The sequence below is a fragment of the Ahaetulla prasina genome, chromosome 1 (genome assembly GCF_028640845.1).
Source record: "Ahaetulla prasina isolate Xishuangbanna chromosome 1, ASM2864084v1, whole genome shotgun sequence".
NCBI lineage: Eukaryota > Metazoa > Chordata > Lepidosauria > Squamata > Colubridae > Ahaetulla > Ahaetulla prasina.
The window spans coordinates 234604367-234619559 of record NC_080539.1 but is presented as its reverse complement, the minus strand read 5'-3'; the positions used below and the strand labels follow the sequence as shown (position 1 = coordinate 234619559).

At 37.6% G+C, this 15193-nt stretch overlaps 1 protein-coding gene across 10 annotated transcripts in view; it reads left to right on the top strand.

Annotated features, from left to right (window-relative positions):
* Nucleotides 1-15193, top strand: part of KYNU (kynureninase) — a 147926-nt gene that overhangs the window by 101505 nt on the left and 31228 nt on the right. For all 10 annotated transcript variants that reach the window (XM_058193725.1, XM_058193692.1, XM_058193637.1 and 7 more), the window contains 2 exons: nt 4500-4598; nt 5540-5613. In XM_058193725.1, coding sequence (XP_058049708.1) covers nt 4500-4598; nt 5540-5613 — 173 coding nt within the window. The remainder of the gene's footprint in view (nt 1-4499; nt 4599-5539; nt 5614-15193) is intronic.

Here is a 15193-nt window from a genome sequence, read left to right as displayed (position 1 = left end):
AAACAAATAAAAGATTCTTGGACAAAACGCCTATAAAATGCAAAACAGAGGGTAAGAGAGTTATTGCATAATGTGTAGAGCAGAAAAAAGTTACTGGCAAAGAATAAGTCAAAGAGAACAAGGAAAATTGTTAAGACTAAAAGAGGCATAGAAAACTAAAAGTGTATTTGGTGGAAACTAAAAAAAGAAATACTTTAAAAGTGGATAAAGAGGTCTGATCAAGAAGCCTCCAGTTGAGCGAACAGAACTGAAAGTAAATATGATGAAATAAATTGGACTGGAAGGAATATCATACAGAGATCTTTATAAGAATAATAGTGATATATTGAAGAGCAGAATTGAAATAAATGCTATTAATGTTAGTGTAGTAGAAAAAAAAATCCTAAAATTAAAAGACGCTTGCTCCTTCAGAGGAAAACTATGGCAAACCCAAACAGCATATTAAAAAGCAGAGACATCACCCTGCCAGCAAAGGTCCATACAAAACAATGTGGTTTTCCCAGTAGTAATGTATGACTGTGAGAGTTGGACCATAAGGAAGGCTGAGTGGCAAAGAATTGATGCTTTTGAATTGTGGTTCTGGAGAAGATTCTTGAGAATCCCTTGGTCTGCAAGGAGATCAAATCAGTCAGTTGTAAAAGAAATCAACCCTAGCTGTTCTTTGGAAAGACAGATACTGAAGCTGAAGCTCAAATACTTTGGCCACCTAATGAGAAGGGAGGACTCATTGGAAAAGACCCTGATGTTAGGAAAGATTGAAGGCAAAAGGAGAAGGGGATTGGATGAGATAGTTAGGTAGTGTCACTGATGCAATGAGCAACAATTTAGGCAAACTCCAGGAGACAGTGGAGGGCCTGGTGTGCTCTAGTCCACAAGGTCACAAAGAGTCAGACATGACTTAGCAACTGTACAACAACAACAAAAGAAGAATAAAAGGGATACCATAAATGTAAAAACATTAAAAGGCAAAGTTGAAGATAGATAACTGGGGAATTATTAAACCATTTATTACAGCCAAGGTCAGAATTATTATTAAAATATGGAAGTGGTCTGCTTGTTGAATGGTTATGTGACTTGTTTTAAGGTGTTTGAAAGAAGATAAAGCACCTTAACAGAAGAATTATGATTATTGTTCTTCTGTGCAAAGGGAAACGTAGCAAGAGTGGATGCCAAGGTGGCTCAGTGGCTAAGACACTGAGCTTCTCGATCAGAAAGGTCAGCAGTTTGGCAGTTCGAATCCCTAGTACAGGTCTGTGTGAGCAGGGGGTTGGACTAAATGACCTCCACGGTCCTTTCCAATTCTGTTACTGTTTGTTGTTGTTAGTTGCTAAGTCATGTCCGACCCATCCTGACCCCATGGACAACGTTCCTCCAGGCCCTCCTGTCCTCCACCATCCTCTGGAGTCCATCCAGCCACCTCTTTCTCTGTCGTCCCCTTCTTCTTTTGACCTCAATCCTTCCCAGCATTAGGCTCTTCTCCAGTGAGTCTGTTACTGTTACTGTCTGTTACTGTATTTGTTTCTGTTACTGTTACTACAGAGGAAGTGGTTGTTAACTTCGTTAAGGAGAATTTCAATCTTGATTTAGAGAAAATACATGCTAAATGAAGATTAAATCTCAAAAGAAATACAGAAAGGAAGAATTAATGAGTGAAGAGTAGGGGAAAACCAAGAAAATCTTGTTTTAATAACATCACCAAAAAAGAGAAGTGAGAAGTGTATGGACCTGGTGGAAGATATGATGGTTTGGAAGGATAGTATCTCGTGGAGAGGAATGGATAATGACGATACAGACTAGATTCAGCCTGTTTGTTTTCTATTTATGTAGTTCATGGTTGTAATCTCTTTGGTTTATTATTTATTTGTTATCTGTGCTTTGCATAATACCAAGGGATAGAATGATAGGCATGCTTGTAGTCAGAACGCAACCAACTTAAAATGTTTTTGCAAAATGTTCTGGCTAAGGCTGGCCTACCCATGATTGAAACAGTGTTTTGTTTATTTTCCTTTTGCTTTATGCATGTCCCTGTGCATTATATATTTTAGAAGCGTCTAGCATTATGAAAATCAAGTGGCCAGCCTTAAAGAAATAAATATCTCTCATATATAGCTCCAAATGAGAGCTGGAATATGCAGTATTTTTGTTTTGTGTTAGCCCTGATTCTGAACCTGAGGTAGGGGGTGGGAGGAGGAAGAAGAGGAAGAGGTCAACAAAGTCATGTAATATATAGAGGCTTCTCTTACACTGAGGAATTTAAGGAATATCATTGTCACTCATTGACAGTTATTTGCTAATTAAGTTATTTTATTTTTATTTTTTTCAAATCAATTTCTTGAGTTTCTTTCCAGTGTGATGGTGCATACACGTAGACATCTTCACTGCAAAATGTTAAATGAACTAAATAAGCTTGAAAAAATCATCTCAAACTTATTTCTCCATCTTTATTATACAACTCAGTCAATATTTTCTGGTCAGATCTTATTCTCTAGGCATAGCATGACATGAATTTAGTATGCAGCTGGTTTAATTCCAAAGCCATCCCATCACCATCCAATTGTTCAACTCTTGTTATGGGTTCTATTTTCCCTGTAAATTGTGTAGTGTTACTTAACAGGCATGCTATAGTACAGCTTCAGATCTTGTCTTCTTTCTGATTTATTCTTATTCTTCATAACCATTTATCTCCCTCCCTCCCTCCTTCCTTCCTCATTTCTCAGGAATAGTTATTGTAAACAATTTATAATGTATAGATGAACAACCACTTTATTTATAATTCAACCCTCAGCTACAGATATTCTGTTCTATCAGAACTACTTTACTTATTTATTCCAAATGGATTTATCATCATAGGATAGAAATTTTGGGTTATTCCTCTTTCCTGACAGTATTTAACGAATAGCCCTGCTCAATTTAATCCTGACGTGAACTATGTTAAATTTTGTATCAATTTCTTTGCCTAGTGACTAGCAAATCTATTCCATATTAGTTATTGGTAAGTATTGTTAATTCTGAGGATATCTCCATTGTTAAACATTCTTGTGATACATTCTAAATACTTCTATTTTAATGCAAAGTCAAATAAATTGATTGATTGATTAATTGATTGAGTGATTGAGTGATTGAAGTGTCTCTTCAGTAGTTAATGTCTCAATTAATACCAAGGCAAATTTAAGGATAGAACCAACAGAAGTTCATCCACCACCACTAAAACAACCAAAATGCTGCTGGCATTTCAGCAGCAAGGTTTATAAATATAAGGATGAGAATGGCAACATGAAGCATTTGGGACATTCAGCACTCAATGTTCCTTACCCTTAATATCTACAAAGTTCCCACCCACCCCAAAAAATAAAAAAAGGTTGAAAAACCACTGGAATCCATCTCTACGAGATACCTCTAACCTGGGGAAAAACCTAACCTGCCATTCCATTGATGGCAAAGAATTCTGCCAAAAAAAAAAAAAATCCACTAGTAGCACACAGCAGTGTTTAATTTTCCCATTTGTATTTTTTTTTAAACTATCATTTTCAGTTTTATTTTGAAACCTACACAGTCTGCAAGTTTGTCCTTTCACCCTGAAAGGACTTTCTGTGCTAGCAGCCTCATTAGTGGCTTCATTAGAATTAGTGTGTTGCACTTAGAAATGCAATTATTTTCAGAGAGGGAGATACAGCCAAGTAGAAGTTAATATATTGAAATACGGCTTTAATAATTTAGATGGCGAAAAAGACAGAAGCCAAAGTTTCCTAAGTCTTTGTGTTCTTATTTGAGAAAAGATTTGAGAATTTATGCCCTTGCTGTTCATCCTCCCACCATACTTATAAAGACTTTTAAAAAATATGTAAAATATTCTTCAGTGTGCAGTCCATACAAAAAAAAATGTACTGTATTTTTCAACATTTTATTTTTCTGCTGCTATTTTTTTTATTTAAACATACTGCCATCAAGTGGCAATTTGTATAAATAAACCATAGCTTGTGTCTTACATGGTCTTTCAGTTTCAGAAGTGAAATATGTATAGAAGTCAAGGGAAAAAATATACTAAGCTGAATTTTTAACACTTTTTAAGACATTTCTCTTAATTTATTTCCAATTGGGGTGAACATGTTTTTACAATATAGAAATGCTAGAAATATTTCAAAATAAATGAAAAACGGGTTCTTAGGATCCATGAAAATTAGGCAGATGTAAAGGTAACCTGTATAGTTTTGTTGGAAAAAACTACTTTTATCTAAAAAACAATTTTTCTTTCAACGTGGACTCTCAAGTCAATAAAATAACATGTATTAGGTTCACAGAAGCTAAATGTCGTTGCCATTTGGAAAAAGCACTTTTGGGACGTTACCCCAACTGTTTCTAAGTTCAAGTCATCAAGGCTAATATGTCTGTTTTTAAATATTAAAGTTCTTAACAATTGTGTAAAAGTTGTAAAAAAAGTATATTTTTAAAAAGTTCAGTAAAAATGTAAAGAAACATGATGACATTTATTTGTCTAAAAGGGCTGCTTTGTTGGATTTGACCTGGCCCATGCTGTTGGCAATGTAGAACTACATTTACATGAGTGGGGAGTTGACTTCGCTTGCTGGTGTTCTTACAAGGTGAGCATATATTTATCATTCAAAATAATTAGTAGTAATTAATTTCAGTTGCTGTTGCACAGACTCAGAGCCAATATGGAACAGTTGGTTAAATGTCAGAGAGGATAACCCATTGTTTATTTCACACAACTTTCGGTATATTTTACATGTTAAGTAGGATAATGAATAGTGCACTTAAATAAAATGATTTATCAGTAAAAAGGGATAAAAAATAGCAGTACGAATCCAAAAAGTGGGAGTGAGATAACTTTCCATAAATTGGTATGAAGCAAAAATTCTACTGATGCACAGCAGAACTTGAAGGATACATTTTAAATGTTCTTTTTCAATCTAAAGAAAGGCTGAATAGATAGTCCCTTCATGGATCACTGCCTTGTCATGGTGAAGGGGCTTGTGCAGCTCAAAGAAGCTATGAGCTATGCCATGCAGGACCGCCCAAGACGGACAGATCATTGTGGAGAGCTCTCTGATAAAACATGGTCCACTAGAGAAGGAAATGGCAACCCTCTCCAGTATCCTTGCCAAGAAAAACCCATGGCCAGTACCAAAAGCCTAAAAGATACGACACCTCAGATTGGAAAGTGTCCAATATGCTACTGGGAAAGAGTGAAGGGCAATTATAAGTAGCTCCAGAGGATGAGATGGTTAGATAATATCAGTGCAGTCGGCATCGACTTGAGTGGACCCCAGGAGACAGTGGAAGACCGGGGGGGGGGGGGGGGGCTGGTGTGCAGTGGTACTTGGAGTGGCAAGTAGTCAGACACAACATAGCAACTGAACAGCAACAACCTATTTTTAAGGGTCCTCGCTTCATAGTTATTTGGCTCACATTTACGTCCCAATATGACAGTACTCTCCAAAACAGGGAAAAAAAAACTTGTTTTGCTTTCTGTGCATGGTGAAATCAAGGGGATGTTTAAATGAGGAATTCCATCTTACAGTACCTGAATTCTGGAGCTGGGGGTCTAGCCGGTGCTTACATTCATGAGAAACATTCCAAGACTATGAAACCGGCGTAAGTATCATTCTAGACAATATGTTGTAATATTAACCTTTGCTGAATTCATTGGTCTCTACTTATAAAAGTGTTGATAAATGTAAACCACATATTCGCATGGGTTATGATGTGGTCCTATGAAGGGGGCATATTTTTCTGCCTTTTGGATGAAGAATGGAAGCATTTCTTTAAAAACTGCATTTTTAGGTTTAATGTTTTTATTGACTTGTAAGATAAAATGATACAAATTACAAAAGTAAATAGGAGAACGGTAGGGAGGAAGAGGGGGAAGAGAAGTTAGGAAGGGTAAGGGGGGAAAAAGAAAAGGAAACATTGACTTCTGACTCTCTACTGCAGTAAAATAAGGCAATAACATCAAATCACAACTTTTTGTTTTTTCAAAAACTGCATTTTTAAAGTGATAATAGAATTGGTATGTCATGAAGTGCCAAGGTCTGTCTGTCTGTCTTTCTTTCTCTCACACACACAGTATATCTTGCACATGTTCGCAGTAGTGAAAGACTGTCTTTGCACAAGTTGAAGACAAGTATTTTCTGAAATAGTCAAGTAATCATGAAACATTAAACAATTACATTATTGTTCTAAGAAATTTGCACAGAGAAGAAAGATCTGAGTGGAGATCTAGGCTTCCTACCCTGCAAAATCACTGTAAGGTAGTAGAGAACTTCCTGGAATGATCCTGTGATTACACAATATTATGTGATGCTCAAACATTCAGATAAATTCAGATCACTTTTCAGTTGCAGGAAGGTCATACCGTTTTTAGCATTTTAATACAGAGAGTCAGAGACACGTAACTCCATATGCCTAATATAAATTCAGCTCTTCTCTTCTGCACATCTTCAGGTTAGAATGGCAATTGGGATCACAGTGATTACCCTTGCTCATAGTATTGTAAAGCACAACATCACTTGATCGCATTGCTTAACAACAGCAATCCAGGCAGTCAGATTGCCATTGTAACCCCAAGATGTGTTTGGGTCATTAAGTGGAAAGCAGTGAAGAGCCTCAGGTAAGGAGTGTGGTGTTGCCACACGAACATGGAGGAAGCCTGATGCAAGCAGCATGTGAGTTACTGCCATGCAGCTCAAGCACAGGAAAACCAAGGAGACAAGAGCATAGGTATGCACTAGCACAGAAAGGCCAAGAGAAGGAGGGATCACTGCAAGCATTGGAAGGCTGAGGAAAGGATAGTATGGGTGCTTGTGACTTCAAGGAGGCTGAAGAAAGGAGGGCATGGATCCATGTGAGTGTAGGGAAGCCATGGAAAAGAGGGTGTAATGCAGTGCTCAGGAAGAGCAGGGGGATAGGGGGTGGGAAACTTAACCAGAGTGATTTGTAACCTTCCCTGCCCGCTTCCCAGTTAACTTTTTTCTGAGAAATGAGCAAAGTTCTGGGAAAGTTGCAAAGAAGATCATGTAACTGCAGGACATTGCAACCATTGTAAGTTTGATCTGGTTGCCAAGTGCCTGAATTGTGATCACATGGATATGCTGCGATGGCTGGATCTCCAAGGACCAATCATAAGTTCCACTCGTTCCTAGCACTGTTAGCTTTGAACAGTCACTGGACGAGAGGTCATTAAGTGAGGACTGCCTATGTACAGTACATTGCTAATCAGTGTGTTGTTTTCTTACTTACAATGAAGAATCAAGCTTGTTATTCATCTGGCTTGAACGAAAGGGCAGTAGATGCCAATCGTTGCAGAAGTACTTGATCAAGAAGATTACTTTCTCTATACTATATAGATTTTGTGGAGGAGGTGGGAATATAGTCTTTCATTTTTTCCTTAAATAACTCTTTATTTAATGGAATCTGATTTGTGAAGCTGTGATAACAAAACTGCAATGTAACAAGAATTTTAGCTTTCCCCCCGTTATGTTTGTGTTCCTGGAATTGAAAGTCAGAAGCCCCATTTTCCCAAATGTGTGGGGCTAGGGTTAGGGTTAGGCTCACGTGGTAAGATGCTGAGCTTGCACTCCGCTGAGGTTGGCAGCTCGGTGGTTTGATTCCCATGAGCAAATAAACCACGTAGGGACAGGAAATGTTGTGTCTGCGCCCCCCGAGCCGGGCCCCCTGCCAGAAAGTGACTCGGAAAGTGAGGGGGAAGGGCCATCAGGACTTACCTTGGGAGCACCAGCTTCCCTGGTTCAGCTCCAGGAGCCAGAGGCAGGCCAGGTAGAGGAGATAACGAGGCCTCCGTCCCCTGTCTCTTCCCCCCCCAGGCCACGCCTCCAGACCCGGCTGATGGCAATCAGGCCTGGCTGGACCCTAGGTTTCATAGGCAGGAAGGCGGGAACAACAGAAGCAGGGGTGGGGCATGCTGAATCATGGAGCCACACCCCACAGGATATAAAAGCAGCAAGGGCTGCTATATCACTTCGTGGTGAGCAAATCAATTGAGCTGAAGTCCTGTTTTTTCCTGGTTGACTCACCAGCATCAAGAGATAACAGAGACACTTGGCAGATACTCGCTAGTTTGCTGCCAGAGCTGATAGTTGCTGTGGACTGATTTGCCGGCTACTTAACTCATTGTTCGTGTCTCCCGGACTGAGGAGGGGGACAGAACAGGAAAGGGGCCTCCTCTGATTACTTATTCCCTGGCTAACATGTGCCATATGCTAATTAAATAAATAATTTCCCAAACGTGTCTGATAGAAGTGTGGTATATGGTTCATGTTTCAAATTGGAGGGGTGAAATGGGTATGGGAAGAAAAGACAATGGGCAAAAGCCACAGAGATTCTTTGTTTTGTAGAATACAAGGTAGAAAGAAGGCCTGCTGCCTTGGGGTTGTTGTGATCTAATATGATAGAATTTAAAAAGTCATATACCTGATGTGATAAATCTGCATGCAACCAAGAAATTATAGCTATAGTAAAATATGTGCTAGCATCTCCTGCTTCTCTGAAGCCTTGTTCCTGGATAACATATCCTATTATTTTCCTTCGCTCTGTGTCTGTGTGAATGTGAGAGAGTAAAAAGAGTAGCAAAGTCACTGGGAGTGAGGCAGAGATAAACATTAGAATGACAGAAAGGGTTAGAGTGTTCCAGTATTTGTCCTGCTTATACCTGAAATATAATCCGCTGATATCAAGAGAAAAACAACAACAGGAGAGAATTTCTTTTGCTCACCAACTTGTGATGTAGGGTTGTAGTATTTACATGGCAGTCTAAACATTCATGGCATGAATCATATTGAAACATAATTTATAGGATAACCTCTGAAATTTGCACATTCCGTCTCCCTGTGAAATCTATTATTTTGTATGATAAATTCTCCTTATAGCCTTAATGTGAGAACATCTATTCAGTCCTGTGGTTATGATACCTACAATACTCCATGGAGAATAGGTTGTAAGAGATAGTCCTTCTGATTGTATAATCCCAAGAGAATTTGGCAGAAGAAGTAAAAGTTTGTCTCTCTCTATATAGGAAACTAGTTTTCAGCTAGAAAAACAAAGTCCACCCCCCTCATATTTTCTAAAAGTACAGTAATGCCAGTCATTGGATTGCAGATGTAGCATGTGCAATCTTTAACCAACAAAACTAGGTCATCCATACAAAAAACAAAATGTAATGAAATACAGAGGGCTGAATCCAGATTTAATGCTCAGTGGAACACTGAGAATGGTAGAGAAAGAAGTGTGAGGGTCTTTTTTTTTTCAGATTCCAAGTTCCTTATGCTGTTTAATATCAAGCTGAAGAATGCTTTAGAATTTGGAGTGAGATAATCATGGGATCTACAGCATTTGTGTAATGATAAATGCTCTGCTCTTTCAGTATAAAGACTTTTTTGTTTTGGTTCTAGGTTTACAAAGGGGAATAACCTTTCATCCGTTCTTATGGCAGACAGAATTCAACCAAAAAATATTGTTCACTTACAGAACAATGTTATGGTGCCATCAATGTTATATAACCTGCATTAGGCAGTCTCAATATATCAGAGAGAATTACAGTACAAAAAGTGGGGGATGGGGGAAGCAAATAAAGTTAAAATGGTTTAATAGTTGCGGTCTTCCAAATTAGCGTGTTTAGTGTTTATTTATGGGTAAAAGAATGGTCTTGAGATTTAGCATATTAGTTTCTAATGTTCAAGATCTTTGTCATCTCTCTCTTTTTATTTTCCGCCGAGTATCATCTGGTCACCCAGTAAGGCATTGAGACAAAACTGAATTTGTCTATGTCATAGAATTCCATTTTGTAGCTGATTTAAATGCAGAGCATTTTGCTCTATGCCGTACAATCAAATAGAGTAAAATTTAACTGCAGTGGAAGCTGTTAGTGATATGCTGCTTCTGGAAAGTCTTTAATCCTCATTTGAATCAAGGATGACACCCAGTGGCCAGACAGGTTCATTCCAATTTATAAATGGGGAACATGATTCCATTTCTTCTTCTTTTAGTGATCTCTTCAAGAAATAATTAAATACCTCTTCCTAATGAACTCTCTATTGTCATTTAAATTATTTAATCACTTTTTTTCACATTGTGAAATGTGAGGGTTCACATGAGGGTAACATTTCCCATTGCCCATAGAGATTTTTTTGAAAATCCCTCTTTCATATTATTGATAATTCAGAAAAGTAATTCATCTGGAATTTATTAAATTACAACAAGTGCAGTCAGTGTAGACATATGAATCCCTATTCTTCTCACTAATAAAGGGCACTAAAACTTGCTAAGTTTTATCAAGACAAATTAGGATGCATTCTCAGTCCCTAATATCATTTGTCCTGCTTTTGAAAATTGTTACACCAGTTTCACATCATTAAAAAGATAAAACCATAAATAGCAGGAGCACTTACAGTAGTGCCCAAAATTGTGGAAACCTTTTGGGAAAAGTGTATTTTTGAGATCTGATGGCTAATAACACCACTTTGGGGGGAGTTTGAAAATAAACATACTCCACTGCTGGAATGACCTGGGAATAGTCCAAACCTTAACCCAATTTGAAAATCTATGGAGCCGACTAAAGAAACTTGTTAGTCAGAAGTGACCCAGCAATAAAACCCAGTTAACAGAAGCAATCATTCAATCTTGGTTTCACATTATAACAGCTGTAGAACTAAAAGACTTGGTTCATTCCATGGGAAGATGTTGCAAGGCCATAATTCATGCTAAAGGTTACCCAACTAAGTATTAACTGATGTGATAATTTTTGTATATCTCATTTTTTCTACGTGTTTCACTTTTCTTCTTTATAGATATATATCTATAGATAGCAAATCCTTCATAAAAGTTATTGCATTACATTCTTGATTAAATTATCTTTCCATTGATATATAATTTTATGGTACTACTCCAAAAATAATGGAGTTAATGGTGCTATTAGCTAGTTTTAGAAAATACACTGTCCCCAAAAGGTTTCCACAATTTTGGCCACTACTTTAGATTTATATGCCACTTCATAGTGGTTTACAGCCCTCTCTAAACGGCTTAAAACATCAGCATATTGCCCCGCAACCATCTGGGTCCCCATTTTATCGACCTCAGAAAGAATGTAAATGTTCTGAATATTAATATATTTAAAATCTTGAATTTGTTTTACAACTTTTTGAATCCAACATCTTCGGAGATAATGGGCAATACTGTGCTAGAGTCATCTACATAGGAATGTGAATTTTAGTTGGTAGGTGTAAATAGCATGAGGCAAAAAAAGGCCATATGATAGGAAATGTAAGGCAATAGAGAAATCTGTGATCAATATTGCTTTCACCATTCTAATATAACACACCAGACACATTCTATAGTTCTAGAATAGAATGGAATGGAACGGAACGGAATAGAATAGAATAGAACACACAAGGAATTTGTTTTGGTGCATATGCTCTCAGTGTACATAAAAGAAAAAGAAAAAAAAATACCTTCATCAAAGGTACAACATTTACAACACAAATGATGGTCATAGGTTGCAATTTAACCCTTAATGATAGCAACAAAAAGTTACAGCCATGCAGTCATAAGTGGAAAGAGGTTGGTGATGGGAACGATGAGAAGATTAATAGTAGTGTATATTTATTTGACAGTGTTGAGGGAATTATTTGTTTAGCAGAGTGATGGCCTTTGGGAAAAAACTGTTCTTGTGTCTAGTTGTTCTGGTGTGCAGTGCTCTATAGCGTACACAATGTAAGCCGCCCTGAGTCTTCGGAGAAGGGCAGGATATAAATGTAAATAATAAAAATAAATAAATAAATAAATAATTTTAAAAAATAGCGTCGTTTTGAGGATAGGAGTTGAAACAGTTTATGTCCTGGATATGAGGGATCTGTAAATATTTTCACAGCCCTCTTCTTGATTCGTGCAGTATACGGGTCCTCAATGGAAGGCAGGTTGGTAGCATCTGCAGGCTATTGAAATAATTGTGATTGTAAGCTTCGGCTCAGCAATATTTTCAAGGCTCTGATCACCATCATGCAATCTTAAAGCCTGGATGGGAAAGCACATCCATAACACACACAAACACACACACACACAGAGAGAGAGAGAGATTACGTATACTTATTACATATACATAGTATACTTATATACTTGTTAAGTTCCTGGAGATTTCAACAATATTATCGTTCTTTGTCTTTTGGGAGTTGCATCTTTTAGGTGATTGGCAAACTGGCATGAATTTTTATGGATTACAGTCCACACAATTGGGTATAGGGAATGTTATAAGTATACTCATGGATGGAGAAGGAAGTGTCAGAAAAATGAAAATGCAGGTCAGAGGGAAATATAGGAGTTTACAATTGTTAAAATATTTAAAAAAGGACCGCAATGAAGAGAGGAAGAGAAAGGAAACAAGGGATATCAATCATCTTCTTCTGGATGATTGATGATTGTGAAAAGTCTGGACAAAGACAAGTTTTTAAGACCTTCAGTAGTGCGGGAGCTGTTCAAATTTTGGAGGAAACCTCATTCCAGAAGGCAATGCTATTACAGGAAGGTAGTTTTCCAGAGTCCCAAGAAAGGGTTATCAATATATATATAAAGCCACCAAAACATTAACCAAACTTTTTTGGTAGAATGTCTACGGAGATTCTCAGTCATTCAAGTCATGGCTGTCCCAAAAGTGCTTTAGCAGTTAAAACCGAAGAAGGTTCTTGGAAGAGAAGCAAAATGTTTTCAAAGAAAAAAAACCCCAAGCAAGTCCAGTTGCCTTTTGGAAAAGTACCTTTGGGACTATTTTGGTAGACGATCAAAACAAAGTAACACTCACCTTATATTTTAACATGCAATATTTTATTATAGAAACTTAGCTCTAGCTTATCAAGAAGAGGCATAGATGAGACAACATTTATGTAGTGTGTAGGGTGGCTCTAGATAAGCAGCCTCTGCAAATCAGTCCTAATTTGATCTGAGTTGAGTTTGAAATTCAACACCAGCCTGATTTAATTCAAGCTCAGTTTTTTAAAAATATGTCCATGGGCTATAATGTGAAAGCATCCAAAAGCCTGCAGCTGCTTTATTTTTGGCAGAATGGGATGAAAACAGCAGAGATAATTGTTTTAAAGGACATTAACCCTGCTAAGTTTCAACTGGTTAATTCTCACTGCAATACATTTTTTCAAGCAGACATGAGGAAAAAACAGCATAGATGTGCTGAACCAGTTGTTGTATCCCAACCTCAAAAGCATTTCTCAGAGTTTTAAAAGTCCTAAGTTATTTATTTGCCCTTCTAGGAAACTTCTTTGCCCTTCTTTGGCATGACATTGAAACGTAGTCACTCATTCACCCTTGGGGAAACAAAGCTTTTTTGCCTTGAACAGGTGGGTGTTCGAGAGCACTGGCAAAGCTATTTGGCAAAGGTGGTCCTTCAAAGGAAGATCACCCCTGTCTCCCTTGACTAGGATGCCAGGCCAGGTAGAGCACGTTGGCAAAGCCTAGCACCCTCTGAGCAGACTTGAAGAAGTACCCTTGACTTTCCCTTGAGAAATAGTGTAGCTATGCTGCAACTGAGTCACTTGTGTCACACTTGGAGGACTGGCAAGCTTGAGCTTTTTCCGGGAAGCAATAGCACTTAGACTTATATACTACTTCATAGTGCTTTACAGCCCTCTCTTAAGTGGTTTACAGAGTCAGCATATTGGCCCCAACAATCTGGGTCCTCATTTTACCAACCTTGGAATGATGGAAGGCTGAGTCAACCTTGAGCCGGGCAGGATCAAACTCCTAGCTGTGGGCAGAGTTAGTCAATAATATTGTGTACTAATCATTGCAGCCCTATGTCTATTTGTAACCAACTTTTATAGAATATCAATCTTGGACAAGGCGTATAAATCAAGCTTATCTCTTATGGGCATGGATGTAGAGGGTGTTGGCTTGCTAATAGTTGACTGTGTTAAGAGAAGTAGCCTGGTGCAGTAGGATGCAGTGTCATAAAGATAAGCTGATGGAAAAAGAGGGCAGCATAGAGAAAGTGGCATTTGAAACTTTGCCATCCAACTATTATTAAGCCAAATTTGGCCATATGTCAAGAGGCTTCTATTTGTCATAATTATGCAGAGATCAAAAGTAAGCTTTCACTCCAGGCTGCATATTATTGTATTGATAAGCCTTGTATCTGTATTTGGGGTGCTGAGAGCTGAACTTCCATAAAGGTACTCCTCGACCAATGACCATCACTGATCCCAAAATTTCTGTTGCTAAGCAACACAGTTATTAAGTGAGTTTTGCCCCATTTTACGAACTTTCTTGCCACAGTTTTTAAGTGAATCACTGCAGTTGTTAAGTTAGTAACACGATTAATTGAATCTGCCTTCCTCGTTGACTTTTCTTGCCAAAAGATTGCACAAGGTGATTACTTGACCTTGGAACACTGCGACCGTCATAGTCAATATGAATCAGTTGCCAAGCGTCTTGAGTTTTGATCACATGACCCTGGGAATGGTGCAACAGTTGTAAGTGTGAAAAAGAGTCACAAGTTAAAACCGGAGCTGTTCCTATTGGGTATCCTCCCAGAAAAAATTAGTAAAGAAAATATTTATTTAATTATACATGTAATAACAGCTGCAAGGATTGTTTTTGTGCAAAATTGGAAAGCAGAGAAAATACCTTTAGAAGAAGAAGTAATTTAAAAAAAATTTTTAGAATGTGCAGAAATGAACAGATTAACTTTGATAATTAAAGAAAGAGAGGATTCAAAATACTTTAAGATATGGGATTAATTTTACCATTGGCTGGAAAAGAAGATATAGATAAACTAATTAATAGTTATGTAAGAGAATGGTATAATTAGAATAGTATATTTTTGGAGAAATGTAATAGATTAAGCGTGAATGAAGACAGAAGAAACAACAAAAAGATGAAGATACGGAGAAAACACCAATATGTCACATGGAAGGAATGACTGATGTACTATATGTTTGTTTGTGTATAAATTTTTTAAAAAAAATTCAAAAAAAAAGGAAAAACAGTCACAAGTCAACATTTTTCATTGCCGCTATAACTTCGAATAGTCACTAAATGAACTGTCGTAAGTCAAGGACTACCTGTAATGTGAGGGAATGGAGGGAGCACATTCCAGACTGACAATGTCTCTTTCCTAGTAGTTCCGAGACTGTACATTTTATAGTGCAAGGAGTCTGTT